The 13,260-nt window shown below is 35.1% G+C and overlaps 1 protein-coding gene and 1 pseudogene across 2 annotated transcripts in view; one reads left to right on the top strand and one right to left on the bottom strand.

Moving 5' to 3' along the window:
- LOC145597587 (uncharacterized) lies at positions 1-3,264 on the bottom strand (annotated as a pseudogene). Its single transcript, XR_014103375.1, has 7 exons — positions 3,095-3,264; positions 2,247-2,628; positions 1,494-1,721; positions 1,051-1,403; positions 841-965; positions 608-743; positions 1-409 (listed from the first exon to the last, which is right to left on the bottom strand). The product of XR_014103375.1 is annotated as an uncharacterized LOC145597587 (transcript).
- Positions 3,265-5,482: 2,218 nt separating this feature from the next.
- LOC145597484 (serine/threonine-protein kinase ATM-like) overlaps positions 5,483-13,260 on the top strand; it is a 44,918-nt gene continuing 37,140 nt past the window's right edge. Inside the window, exons 1-12 of the mRNA XM_081653665.1 lie at positions 5,483-5,705; positions 5,807-5,915; positions 6,017-6,160; positions 7,145-7,306; positions 7,413-7,611; positions 7,720-7,873; positions 7,952-8,118; positions 8,605-8,692; positions 9,542-9,645; positions 10,983-11,081; positions 12,936-12,992; positions 13,165-13,249. Coding sequence (XP_081509791.1) covers positions 5,631-5,705; positions 5,807-5,915; positions 6,017-6,160; positions 7,145-7,306; positions 7,413-7,611; positions 7,720-7,873; positions 7,952-8,118; positions 8,605-8,692; positions 9,542-9,645; positions 10,983-11,081; positions 12,936-12,992; positions 13,165-13,249 — 1,443 coding nt within the window. The 5' untranslated portion in view covers positions 5,483-5,630. The remainder of the gene's footprint in view (positions 5,706-5,806; positions 5,916-6,016; positions 6,161-7,144; positions 7,307-7,412; positions 7,612-7,719; positions 7,874-7,951; positions 8,119-8,604; positions 8,693-9,541; positions 9,646-10,982; positions 11,082-12,935; positions 12,993-13,164; positions 13,250-13,260) is intronic.

The raw sequence follows: 13,260 nt of genomic DNA, 5'->3' as shown, positions 1-13,260 counted from the left end.
AGTATTGATGTTCCATGATAAAAATTTAATCAATCTAACACATACCAACCCAACTTTCTTGGTTCATCCTCTCATATTTGGAATTAATATATTTATTTTCATACCATCTTTAACATGCTTTTCCATTATACATACGTTTAGGTATTTAAAATAATTAATTTTGAAACCTTCAAAGTCCAAGAAATCCCAGTTCACTTGCTCGCTCTTTCTCAAATGTCTCAAAATATTGATAAATGATGGTCACAGCGAGCAAGATTCCAGTTCCTGAGCCAATGGCACCCATGAGATCTGCCAAGATTGTCAATGCACCAATGCACATGCCTCCAAAGGCGGCAGCAGTGGGAATGTAACGGTTGAGTTCCTTCTGCAAGTTTGAATCACGGTGTCCAGGCATAACCATACCTTGATCCTGCAAAGTCACAAAACTCAAATTAATAACACATTGCTGGAAAATGTTAGAATATTGTAAGGTCAATGGATCATCTCACAATCACACGATATACCATGAGATATCTTTCAACCAACCAGACTGCTTTTAACAGTCTCCTCTCCAAAAAAAAAAAGGAGTGAATCAAGAAACAAATTTCATTGTTATTCTATATGTTACCTTGAGTTGCTTAGCCACATCCCTAGCAGATGATCCAGAAACCTCAATCCATGTCTTTGAGAACAGAGCACATGCGGAAAGCGTGAAAATTATATAGAATAGAGCATGGAAAGGATGTGCTGCCATGTCCGCCAAGCTGCAAGTCCAAACATGAATAATGAGAAACATCTAATCAAACAACTGGCAACCTTGAAAGTTGAAACGTATCAAACTAAGCTAAGAGCGATACACACCTGGTTGGGGCAGTAACATAGTAAGCAAGTCCACCAATTGGGATTGATTGACCACTGTATTCAGACACCTTCCACATGCCCAACAAATTTACAAAGAAGTTCCCGCCATATTTCCTGTACAGCAACTGCACAAATCCGCAAACATTTATAATCCTGGGAATAAATCATAAGATAACCAGTGAGAACATAATCAATTGCTAACTCCAGTACCTGTGATAAAAAGTAAAGGTTGGACACGAGCAGATAAAAGAATGATGGGCATGTTAGAGGTGTAAAACAACTTGATGGGATATGAGCCCTGTTGGCCACGAGCGCTCTTTGAGCGCACAGGCAAGACAACACGATATCCTTGGATGTAGATGACAATAAGAAAGACCAAAACAGTTGCGAGCAAGTTGGTTACATTGGGAAGGTTCTGTCGAAAAAATGCCTCTCGAAGGGCCCTAACTTTGTCAGTTCTGGTAATTAAGAGATGGAACAAAGCAATTAAAGCACCCTCAAACTCAGATCCACGGCCAGAATTGATGGTGGTTGGGCTGAATGCTTTCCAGATGATGTTCTCACTACAAATCAAGAAAACAAAATGTTTTAGCAAAAATACTCTACACCATAATGAGATAGAATACCACGACACAATGAAGATTAAAGCTCACCAGATGTTGGTTGCAATGAAAAGTGAAATGCCAGAACCTAGACCATAACCCTTCTGAAGAAGTTCATCAAGGCAGATCACTATAATACCAGCAAAGCATAGTTGAAGAATGATAAGAATTGCGTTGCCAACACCAAGTTGTCCAACACTTCCATACATCCCAGAAAGAACATATGCTACAGCCTCACCAACAGCAATCAGAATACCCAACAACTTTTGTGCACCATTCCTAAGTTTGAATAAAACATTATAAAGATAAGAAATTTATACAGCTCCAACGAAAAAAAAAAAAACAAAGCATAACTCACGACTAAAATACAAAACTCATGCAATCTACAAGCTCCTGGAGCTAAAGGCTATTATATTTTAACAAAAACAATACATTCCTGATGAAGTATTCAGTACAACTCGAGCAAAATAACAGTCACATAACTAAAGACAGCCACACAATCTGCGATCAAGATACAGGAAGCTAATTGCATATGCAAGATAAACAACACATTCCTGCTGTACTGTCTTCACCAAGTTCACATATTACTAACTCCGTTACATATTATTTGCAACGGTTAGACATTTTCCCTCTCTACTTTATGTCAAATCGTTGCAAATAATATGTAACGGAGGTAGTATAAACAAATCAGTTATTGATACTTACACGTAGATGACTTAATATGAAACTTCAGAATTCTAAAATAAACACAGACACAAACCAGAGCATTCAACAAAGTATACAAAAGCAGACTATTATACTTACAAAAGTGCACGGTCCTCTCGGACATTGTTATCAACTTCAATAATCTTAGACCCTGCCAAGAGTTGCATCACCAACCCAGACGTGACAATGGGTGTGATACCAAGCTCCATGACAGTACCGCGGTTGGAAGCAAGGATGACACGCATCCAATAGAACGGGTCAGCCCCGGTGGTGGAGTGAATTCCATAAAGCGGAAGCTGACTGCACACCAGAAATACAAACAACGAGATAACAGTGTAGATCACTTTTTCTCTAAAGGGTACCTTCTTGTCTGCTGTTTGCACTTCAGGAAGAAACGAAAGAAACGGTCGCACCAAATGCAATACTCTGAATCCTCCTCCCATTCTCAAAATTACTCAATTATACCACAATTCTTCACAACCTGTCAAAACCAATTCATCAAATTAGCTAACAAAATCACCTTGTATGTCATCAAAATCGATTATGCAACTATTACTACGACCTATAAAATTTCCGGAAAATACAAGTTTCTCTCAATGATTAACAAAAACCCGTTGTTTATCACGTGGCATTTTCGTAAATAAAGGGTTCTGCAACACATTAACAAAAACCGTTTTTTCTCTCGATGATAAACAACACACAATTCAATTCTAACATTAAAGGCTCTGCAACACATTAGCAACCAAATCTGATGCAATTATCACATAAAAATTTTAGAAAGGAAAGGCATATTTGATTCAATTATCAAATTAGGCTCGTATTTTTCTTTTCTAAAAGCATAGATCTTTCATAAAACCTTAGTAATTATATTCAAACCCTAATAAAATTAAATTAGACGACCGATAAACCCTAAATTGTGAAATTGACATAAGGAAGCAACAAATTACCTCGAACCTGCTTGAATGCGGAATGCAAGTATCAGAATTCGCTTCAATGGAGAAGCGAGAGTGAGAGGAGGCGGTCCGTTTTACTTATTTTTTCTTAATTATTATGGAGGTGTTATGAATTTGGGAGAAGATGATACGGAGTATATATTGATATGGAAGGAGAAATATTAGGAAACATAGAAGACTAGGTTGACTAGGAGAAGGAGAGAAGATTGACTATTTAAGGAAATAGACTACGTTAAATCTTTTCCAAAAGATTCTCCTAGTATGGATTAGGACTTGGGAGTTTAGATAAGTGTGCAAATCTTTGGGCTCCAAAATTTGGTCTTGTTTGGCTAACCCATTTTGCCGGAAGGATTGAGGAATGAGGAGACGGAGTGATGGTTAGTCCCTCCCTCTCCCCCCTATGTGATGGGGGTTCGATTCCTCATAGCCCCTTTCCTGTGACAGGAAGAGGGCCTCTCCCCGTAGTTTACCGTGTAAAAAAAAAAAAAGATTGTCGGAATGATTTCCTAATTTTCATAACAAAATACATTGTAGTAATTTAATAATAATTTTGTATTTATAATATTTTGATCGTTGTTTAATGGTAAGAATAGATTAATTTTTCTTACTCCTTGCACTGGAAACAAAGCATGATGAGTTAATTTTCTTGTGTTAAATTTTCACAGAAATGACGATAATACCCTCAAAATATTTTTAAAAAAGGATGGTGAAAAGTAAGTAAAATAGCTAGACTTCATGGGAAATTAAATTTCCTACAATGTCAAACAAACAATATTAGCCTAATTTCAAGGGGGTTACAAAAGGAAAGTATTTCCCATGTGAACCAAACATCGGCGTTAAGACTGCTACATGTCCTAAGTTGATCTCGAATTAAACTAATCCTAAATCAAATTCATTTTTGTTGTGTGGTGCAATCAAGGACTCTAATCAGTTTTACGCAACAAGAATTTTAGCTCTATCCATAATTTATTATATGATGCAGAACACCATGGTAATCAATGTCTCAACAATGGGTTTCCATTCAATCTTTGGCTTGGATTTAGGCTAAATCTAACCCGTTCCAAATATAAATTTGGTTTTAGTTTTTAAACCCAATCCGATTCAAATCTCTCGTCAAATATAATCCAAATTAAAATGATGTTGTTTGGAAACAATTCAAAAATTTGAATTAAAATACGTTGCAAGTTTTGAGGGTTTAATGCGATATAATAAAAAAATGATTATAAAATTTCAAGTCTTGAAAGCATAGTTGTACATACGCTTGTACATGATTAATATTAATAATCTTTATTTTTGAAATCACAATTTCATAATTGTATTTTGGATTAAAACAATATCAATTCGAGTCGATAAAAAAATCCAAATTTTTAGATATTCAATTCGATCCGACTCGATTTAAAGTTCAAATCCAATCCGAATTTTGTTTTACATTGGATTGAACTTTAGTTTTAATTTGAATAATGAACACCACTAGTTTTAGCTCACCATGTTGAAGCCTAGTGCACCACAATCACATTCAACTCCATCGGGTGAACTATGCTTCTAACTCAATCTAAGCAGTGTTAGGAAAAACATTTATTGATACGGAGTAACAAAGTACTCCGTATGAAATAAGTGTTGCATGCTTAATAATATGAATAGTAACACATTACTTTGGAATATTTGTAAGTATTTCATGTGCTTTTCAATTGCATACCACATCAAAAGTAAATATTGATACTCGAAAGAGAAACCAATCTTCAAGCAGGATTACCAAATTATAAGCGGGTCTTTAGATGGTCCATTAACATAGTTTTAGGCCAAAATATGGCCCAAACTGACAAGCCCATTCTATATAGAACTTTTTTTTTTTTTTTTTTTTGAAGATTCTATTATAGAACTGGTTCTCTTCAACTTATTTCAGGTATATATTATTTATTTCTTAATAAATTCAAATTAGATAAGACCAAAATCAGAAAAATTCAAGTTAAACAAGATCAAAACTTTTGATTATCAATTTAAGTTTATAATAAAACGAATCTAACAAGATCCATATTGATAATGTTTTTATTTTTTTATTTTTTATAAATTAGTATTATAATGCAGTAACAGTTTAATCAAATTGGTTAAATCAGATTAAATCATACAAGATGATAAAATTTTGACCTGACCTAACCCGACCAATCCCCTGCCTGAAACCAGACTAGCCTTATTCCAAAGCCAAGCCTGGTTCGGGCCATGCATACCAGTGGCAAATTACTCATTTACCCAAAGGCAATAAAAGGAGAAATTATGGTGGACTTGGGAGTTGGGACCCACCGCATGACCTCCATTTTGCAATATTCAACTGAGAAAGGGATGTAACTTCAAAAAAAAAAAAAAAAAAAAAAAAAACTGAGAAAGGAATGTAAGGAATGTTCTCCACTTTCTCACTCTAAAACCCTCACTAAACCCTTCCTTCCTTCAAATTCCCGCCATTTCTCTATCTTTTGCAGAATTGCAGTTTTCAAACTTCTTCTTCCTCCTTCTCTCAATCGCCATTGATGCAACCATGGCGAAAGTTAGCTCAAGAGACATACACGAGATTGTCTCCAAACTCTCTTCCGATAAAGCAAAAGTTCGAGAAGTATGTAAAACCTAATTATTCCTTGAATTTTCCTTATTATTGCTTGATTATGCTTTCAATTTGATGTTTCTGGTTTCAATTTGATGATCGGATGATTTTAGGAGGGAATGAAATTGTTGAATACATGGTTAGGAGGCGAAAGGTCGATTAATTTCTGTCGATTTCTCAGTCGTAAGACTGCGATGCTTAGACCAGATGAAATTCCTGGCCGTAAGTTTCATTTTTCGTCTTTCGAGTTCGTGTCGTGTTGTGTTTTTGAATGCTTAAGGTTTTTTAAAGCAGTTTTTGAATTTTTTATGGTGTATATGCAGCTGAAACTTGGCCGTTTCTTGTTACTTTGTTGATTGATTGTACAAACAAGGAGATATTGGCGAGTAAGAGGCGGTTGCCGAAGTTGATGTTTGCTAAAACTCTTAGGATTGTTGTGCAACGGGCACATGATAGTAAGAGTTATGGTAAGATTCTGGATGGAAGTATAATATTTCTGTCATGTTTGTAGTGTATCATTAAAATGTGATGAATTTACGATCATGTTTGTGAATTTTGGAATTATAGACCGTTGGTTAGTGGAATTGCGTTAAATCATCCTTGATACACATTGTTAGGAAAATATGTTTTATTGTGTGGAGCAACGGTAAGCTTTGACAATTGACATGGTACGCAGAAGGAGGGAATTAATCTGCTGTTTTGGATACTCATTGTGTTTATTTGTGGATTTGTGTAGAAATTGTAAAATATATGCACCAACAAATGAAGTGCTGTTCACGTTGTTTTAGCTTTAAGATTTTGATGAACTCTTTGCCAAATTGTCCTTCTAATATTATATGACTGTGGTACTTATTGCAAGCGGAGACTTGTCATATTCCTTGAATGTGAGAAACTGTAAATTTTACAGAACATCCTAGTCCGAGGGCTTGACCTGTGTGTCTCTACTTTTATTTTGTTAAGTAGTCTATGTATGTGGTGCTTTGCTGTGGAAGTAAAATTTTAGACTTGTTCCTCTTCAAGATTTTGTTTATGTGTTCTTTGGGAGGGACAATCATTGTGTATTCAGTGTGGAAGTAGTTGACACAGAATGCTCAAGGCTTCTAATGATGTGTGCTCATGGTGGGTGGTTATTATGTATGCTATTGCATGATTAGTTCACCAATTTACTTTTTTTTTATTTTTATTTTATTTTATTTATTTATTTTTTTTCCGGTCTCTTGTAACAGAATATTCTTTATTGTTATGGTATAAAAACTTGCAGTATATATGAGGAACACCAATAACTCTAGGATGCATTTCTAGCATGTATGTATGTATATAAACATGCAGGTCTTTACCTTTAATAGTAGAATATAGAAAAAAGGGGATTATAGTCTAATTTTAATACTTTTTTTTTTACCTAATCACAAACACACAATATTAGAATTTTTACTTGCTTCTACACTTGCTAGGAAACAATCTGCCACTTATTGCAGCTGTGAAGTCTCTCTATAATCACATTTGGGATGTTTTAAAAGATGTTCCAAGCTTTCACTCTGAATACTCTATTATCCTGCGGCATATTCTGGCAGTACATGATTATTGTTTTCACATGAGAAATCGTGTCTATTCTGGTGAGTTGCTTTTGTATCTTTATTTGACATCTGTGCCTCTCTTCAAAAAGATGTGGCCTTGTTTCTCTAGGGTATCTGATTTTTGTTATCTACTATCTACTGGAAGGGCTTGTGCGTCTGTACATGGAAAAAGTTGAACCAAGTGTAATGGAGGAGGATTCTTGTCATTCCAATAATCCCAAAGAAGAAGTCTTCCGCTGTATCTTGACACTGCATTCTCTAATTGAAAATCCTCCCGGTGATTTTCCTGATCATCTAAGACAAAAAGTAGTTGAGTTCTTTATCGAGATCTTTAAATCAATGAGGTACATCACTCAGTCCTACAAAAATGCTTCATATTGTATTTGTTGCTTTATCTTATTTTGCTAGTGTCTCCCAGAATGTAGTTCTTTTACCTTAACTGAAATTTGCAGGGAGGTTGGGAGGATTTCACGCAAGCTAATTGAGTGTCTGAATTCGTATTTGCTAAAAGATGGTCCAAATCTAGGCCGTCAGTCCCTGGATGTTCATAAATCTGTGAAGCGATTTGTATTTGATAATTGGCATATTGCTGATCGTGATCTCAAGGTCTCAAACTAATTAACTTATTACATGTGATTTCCTTATAACTGCCAATTCAACTAATAGACTTTATCTATTTTGTAGGATGGTTTTATTTTGTACATGAAGTTACAGCTACATTTAATGAGAGTTAATGAAGATGAAGAAGATAAAGATAAAGATAAAGATGGCATCCCTTTAGTAGAACAACTTTTAGAGCTACTCAGTAAGGAGCTAGATCAATACAGTATCCCCAGTGTTTCTGCATCACGGTGAGATTTCAGTAATTCGTATCCCTATTCCTCCTGATTCTAGTTGCTTTAGTATTTTGAGGTATATGGAAGTGCTTGTTAGAAATCAAGAGGGTAGATGGTCTTGTTTGTTATAGGCTATTAGTTTCTTAGTGGAGCTTGATATCTGGATTTGCCATGGACATGCAAAGCCTCCAGAAAAATTCTGGCTAGATACAGTCTAGAATCTCTAGATGTTATCTAACAAAACATTACTTTTTGTTAACAAAATAACATTTTGACATTATTTGTTGCTTTTCCACATTTCCTTGTCGTGGAAAGAACAATTTTCTTAGTCACCTTGGAAGGGATACCCACTCATGTATTATGTCTAGGATTGATTTTAGAATTAAGAAAATAGTGTTTGCTTTTCTTTTGAAACAGGAGTGAAAATTTCATCATGCAACCTAACCACAGAAACAATGCTGCTTTAGCAACAAAAGAATAATGGTTTATTGTCAATCTCAGGTCTGACACATCAAAAGATGAAAAGTTTGGAATGTTAGCTAGCTCTCATCGCAGTCTACTGGAGCTAGCAGCACTTGTTTTCTACCGGGTAGTTATCCTGAAGCTCTCTCTTATGTCACACTACGCTGTATTGATATTGCTTCCACTTGTTTAAATGATTCTGTCATGGTGACAAATTGTTTCTAGATAAGGTAGAACTTTTGATGAATTTCACTGTATATATTGAGCATGCTCATGGACAATATTGTACCCACTCTCTCTCTCTTGAAGTGAGAAAATTGACATTGTGCTCTTCCTCATTCATAATTATGTAATTGTCAATTTGTTGTTCAAGTGCTGTCAGCCTCATTCCATTGTGCTTAGACTCATCATTGAGTATTAGGGAGACGTGGGAGATGAACCTTTGAAATCATTTATAGTTTCTTTTTCCCATTACTGAAATTTTTGTTAGGAGAATGTAAACCTTAGGGATCAAGGTATCCTGTTTAAAGAATCTAATATTTGAAATTAGTGCACCAACCACACAAGTCATCATCTTAGAAAAGGCCCAAGTATTAACCTGGTCAAGTAAGGTAAAGTACTCTGTCCTGCAAAAAATCACATCTCGTCCATCCATTGCAGAAAAATTAAAAGTGTAGCGGGGCATTCTGATATCCAAAGATACTTGAATTAATTGCTCATTATTCCTTTCCTAACTATACATAGGCAACTAGCAAATGAGCCAATTTAGAAGGAAATGTAGCCCAGCAAACCCTCATGTTTCAAAGGATTTAGGGAAAAAATAAAGCTCTCTTATATCATGTCAATTTGATTGCTGCCTCACTGGACTAGTAGAAAATATTTTTTAGACATTTTCATCCCTGCTATTTTATTCAATATTTACTTTGAGACAGGCTTGTAATCATGCCAGTACTATATTGTTTGCTCTTCTTTGCAGGCATGTGTTGGTGTAAATAAAAGACCAGTGGCTGAAAAACGAGCAAGGAGGGAAAATGCTGCAGCCTACTTGCATGAACAGTTGACTAGAGGAAAATGGCTGTGGTAAGCTTGAATACTAAATTTATTTATGCTTAATTGAGTTAATATTGAATATTATTTTTTTTAATTTTTTTTTAATTTTTTTTTTAAGGGGCTAAGTTGTTGACTATTTGACTTGTAAGATGATAACTGAAAGCAATGACATGCAGGGGAAGTGGTTGTTGTTACCTCGTATAAATCTACTCCCTCTTTACTATATACTACGTGTGTTGATTTATATAGTTAAGTAAATATTGTCAAAAGATTGATGTTACCCTGTAGTAAATTTATTAAAGTTCAGCCAGTTGGGTTACCTTTAAGGCCCACTTCTGTTCAACCTTTTTTTATTTTTTTTTTAATAAATTATTTTGATTAAAAGTTGAATCAAACAAATCCTGAGTGTCCTAAGTTAATTAAAGTTCTCTATCCACAAGATAATTAAATAGTCTACTTAAGCTTGCATATACTTTGTAAACTCGAGCACAAATAGTGGGACTATGATAGTTACGAACCTATAACTAATTGACCACTCAAGTTAATCAACTTAAAGATGACTGCCATCTTGTCAGTTTTCTACATTTTATTACTAAGTTACATAAACATAATTTAGTCATTTGTTTTCTCTATATCGCGATTTGTTGACATGGGTTTAGTTTAAGCAATATCTCTTGCATAGGACCTTTAAGTTCAGTTATTTGACTAAGTGATTTTGTTGCAATATATTTTCTAAGTTTATCTTTGCTTTGTGTTTTGATTAGATTAGTCACGTTTTGTGCTGCTTGCTAATAAGGAATTTTATATTGCCTAATAACACTGCTTTGCTATGTCATTCTTGTTGGTTAAATTTTTGTACTAGTATATATAAAAAATGAATATCTTCTTACAATGACTTATTTTAAGTAAAGTTTTGCCTAATACATTTAATAGTAAGACTTGTTGTATTGATCCAGAATGAATGGCTCAATATACTTATACCTTATAGAGTTAATTTTATATGGAAGTTCAAGCTCAAGGTCTAGCACATTTTAACTTGTGATCTGATAACTTGGACCCAAATAAATGAAACAGTTCCAAAGTTGAATCAGTCTTTAATCTCTGTATCCAACATGACCGATTCAATTGCCGGACCCATTCGTGGTAATCATGTGTCAAGGTGGGTGAACTTTTATTAATGAATCTAATTAATTGCAGAGATTTGAAGAATAGGATGGTTTGTAAATTTTTTGAGGTAGGATTGGTTTCTAGTACTAGTATATGCTTATGATGTTTGTTTTGATGAGTAATGTGTTCTTGTAATTCTTATATTCTGAGTGTACAATCTGAAATATGAAATTCATATATCTAACGGGGATTTACAACAGGCATGCTGTCTTTTGTCATCTATGCCACAGCCACCAATCTCGCTTACCTAAGGAACTTTTTGCATATTGGTTTGACGGCATATGCTCCAGTTTGGAGAGGTATATTTTTTCTTGATTCTCTTTCTTGCTCTTTATATATCCCTCTCCTTACCCCCTCCTGCTCTCCCATTTGAGAACTTAGAATCTTGATCACTGGACAGGATAATTCAACGGTTTTTAATTGTGAACCCCCCCCTGCCCCTTCCAGAAATGGTCAAATCTTTGTTATGAAAAAATGGAAGATTGACTGCATAAGAATGCCACCATCAACCCTGTTTTTCTTCTTGCTGATGCTTTCTGATGTGGTACTTCAGTGTCAGCCCACTTGCATTGTTGTTGGCTGACTAAGCCCTTGCTGTTTTCACTAGGTGGATTTGTCAAGATTCCTCCCTTCACCGGCATAGCCACATTCAAAAGAACAACAAAGCCATTGTCCCAAAGTGACATGAGGTTGGCTAACATGAATCTTCATAAGGAACTGTCCGCATAAAATGTAATAAAGATAGAAAAAAGATACAATGAAAGAGGAAGAAAAACAAGAAATAACACAGCGAGCAAAAAATGGGGGCGGAGTTAAGTGAATATTTAAAATAAATTTGAGAAAGTTTTATAGAAGGGGTTAGGGGAGATAAATAAGAGAGGAAAAACATGCGCGTAAAAACACCAAACAGCTTGAGAAAAACTTAAAAAAGGAATTAAGTAAAATTTGCAAATGAGTTTAGGTACAAAAACTAAGTATTTATATTGAAAGTCTGATATGTCTTCTACGTAGAATTTCTCCCCATACTTTTCCCTATCCAATACCATATATGATGTATTGCAATAAGCTGGCTGCCTGATCTTGAGCTCTTGTTTTGTCGTGGACTTCAGCAAGCTCAATGCCCTATAATCTCTTGATTATTTCCCCACTGTAAGGGTTGGCTGTGTACTGTTAGACTTAACCTGATTCTTGTTTGTTCCAACTTCTGAAATGCCTGGGTGTATCTTTTCTCTTTTTGAATAATCATCTTCTCATTTATCTTCTATATTTTTCTTCAAATCATTGTATCAGCCTATCAGGATATTGGCTAAGGGGTGTATCTTAGTAGAAGCTATTTTCTTTTTGTTATTATACATCTTATATAATATCATTGTATTCAATGTACAAAATAGCTGAGCGCTAGAGTGAATAAGTGATTAAGGTACGCACCTCGTGCGCGCCTCGTTAAATGCGCCTCTCCTAGGAAACACGCATATAGAGGAGGTTATTGGACAGGGTAGCCCAATGATAATAGGGTCAGGGCCAAGCTTATAGGGCTTTTAATGGACACGGCTATTAATGGACAGAGCCCTTATTGGGTAGGGTCCATATAGGGCCAACATGTTTTTCCAATTTAGTTGATAAAGAAAATACATAATGTAAAAATAATTATATAGATTAATTTGTATTCATATGTATTTAATAATGGCTTTGTCCAATATTTATTTTGATTGATATTTTGTAGGCCCGCCCATTATCGACTTGCGACCCGCATTGACCCGACTCTATATTGACCCTATAAAATGTGACCCTCTTTGACCCCGACCCGACCCGCCCAATAACCAGGTCTACACGCATAGGCACGCTTAACGCTAATAATAATAATAATAATACATTATTGCTTTTTCAATGTCTTTTTTGGGCTAGTTGGTTAGAGTTAAAACTGCAGTTATTTGGCCCACTCAGATCCAATCAATGGAATGGATGTATTCATGTTTGATTTGTTGCAATTTTTATCATAATTTAAAGGTAAAGTAACAAATAGTTGGCCTCCCTATCTCAGGGATAAACTTGAGTAGTTGCAGTTGTCAATTGCCTTTTGATTTTTTATTTATGCCTTCCGTGTTGACTAATTCTTTGTTTATCTGGTCATTGTGACATGTGTTATGTTGTAGAATCCTGTCTGATGCTAATGTGGAGCATTCTTATGACGGTCTGCTGTGGGCACTACGGTATGCTGAACATAAAAATATCATTTAGCTCTGTGATCTTGTCAAGTTTAAACCTGGAATAATTCTATCAACTTTTTCTTAGCTTAAATTTAAGAATTCTTTTTACAATTTTTGCAACATATCTTCTTTATTTGTTTGATTACAATTTCTTTAATTTATCCCATGCATGAAGGAGCTTACATCACCTCTCAATTGTGCTTCTGCCCCTACTGTCTGTGGAAAAGGACCTGCTGGAGTCGTCTTCAATCTCAAACAAGGTATACTAATA

The sequence above is a fragment of the Chenopodium album genome, chromosome 20 (genome assembly GCF_948465745.1).
Source record: "Chenopodium album chromosome 20, dcCheAlbu1.1, whole genome shotgun sequence".
NCBI classification, from domain to species: Eukaryota; Viridiplantae; Streptophyta; class Magnoliopsida; order Caryophyllales; family Amaranthaceae; genus Chenopodium; species Chenopodium album.
Note: the sequence above shows the minus strand (reverse complement) of the source record. Positions and strands in the feature narration are given on the sequence as shown.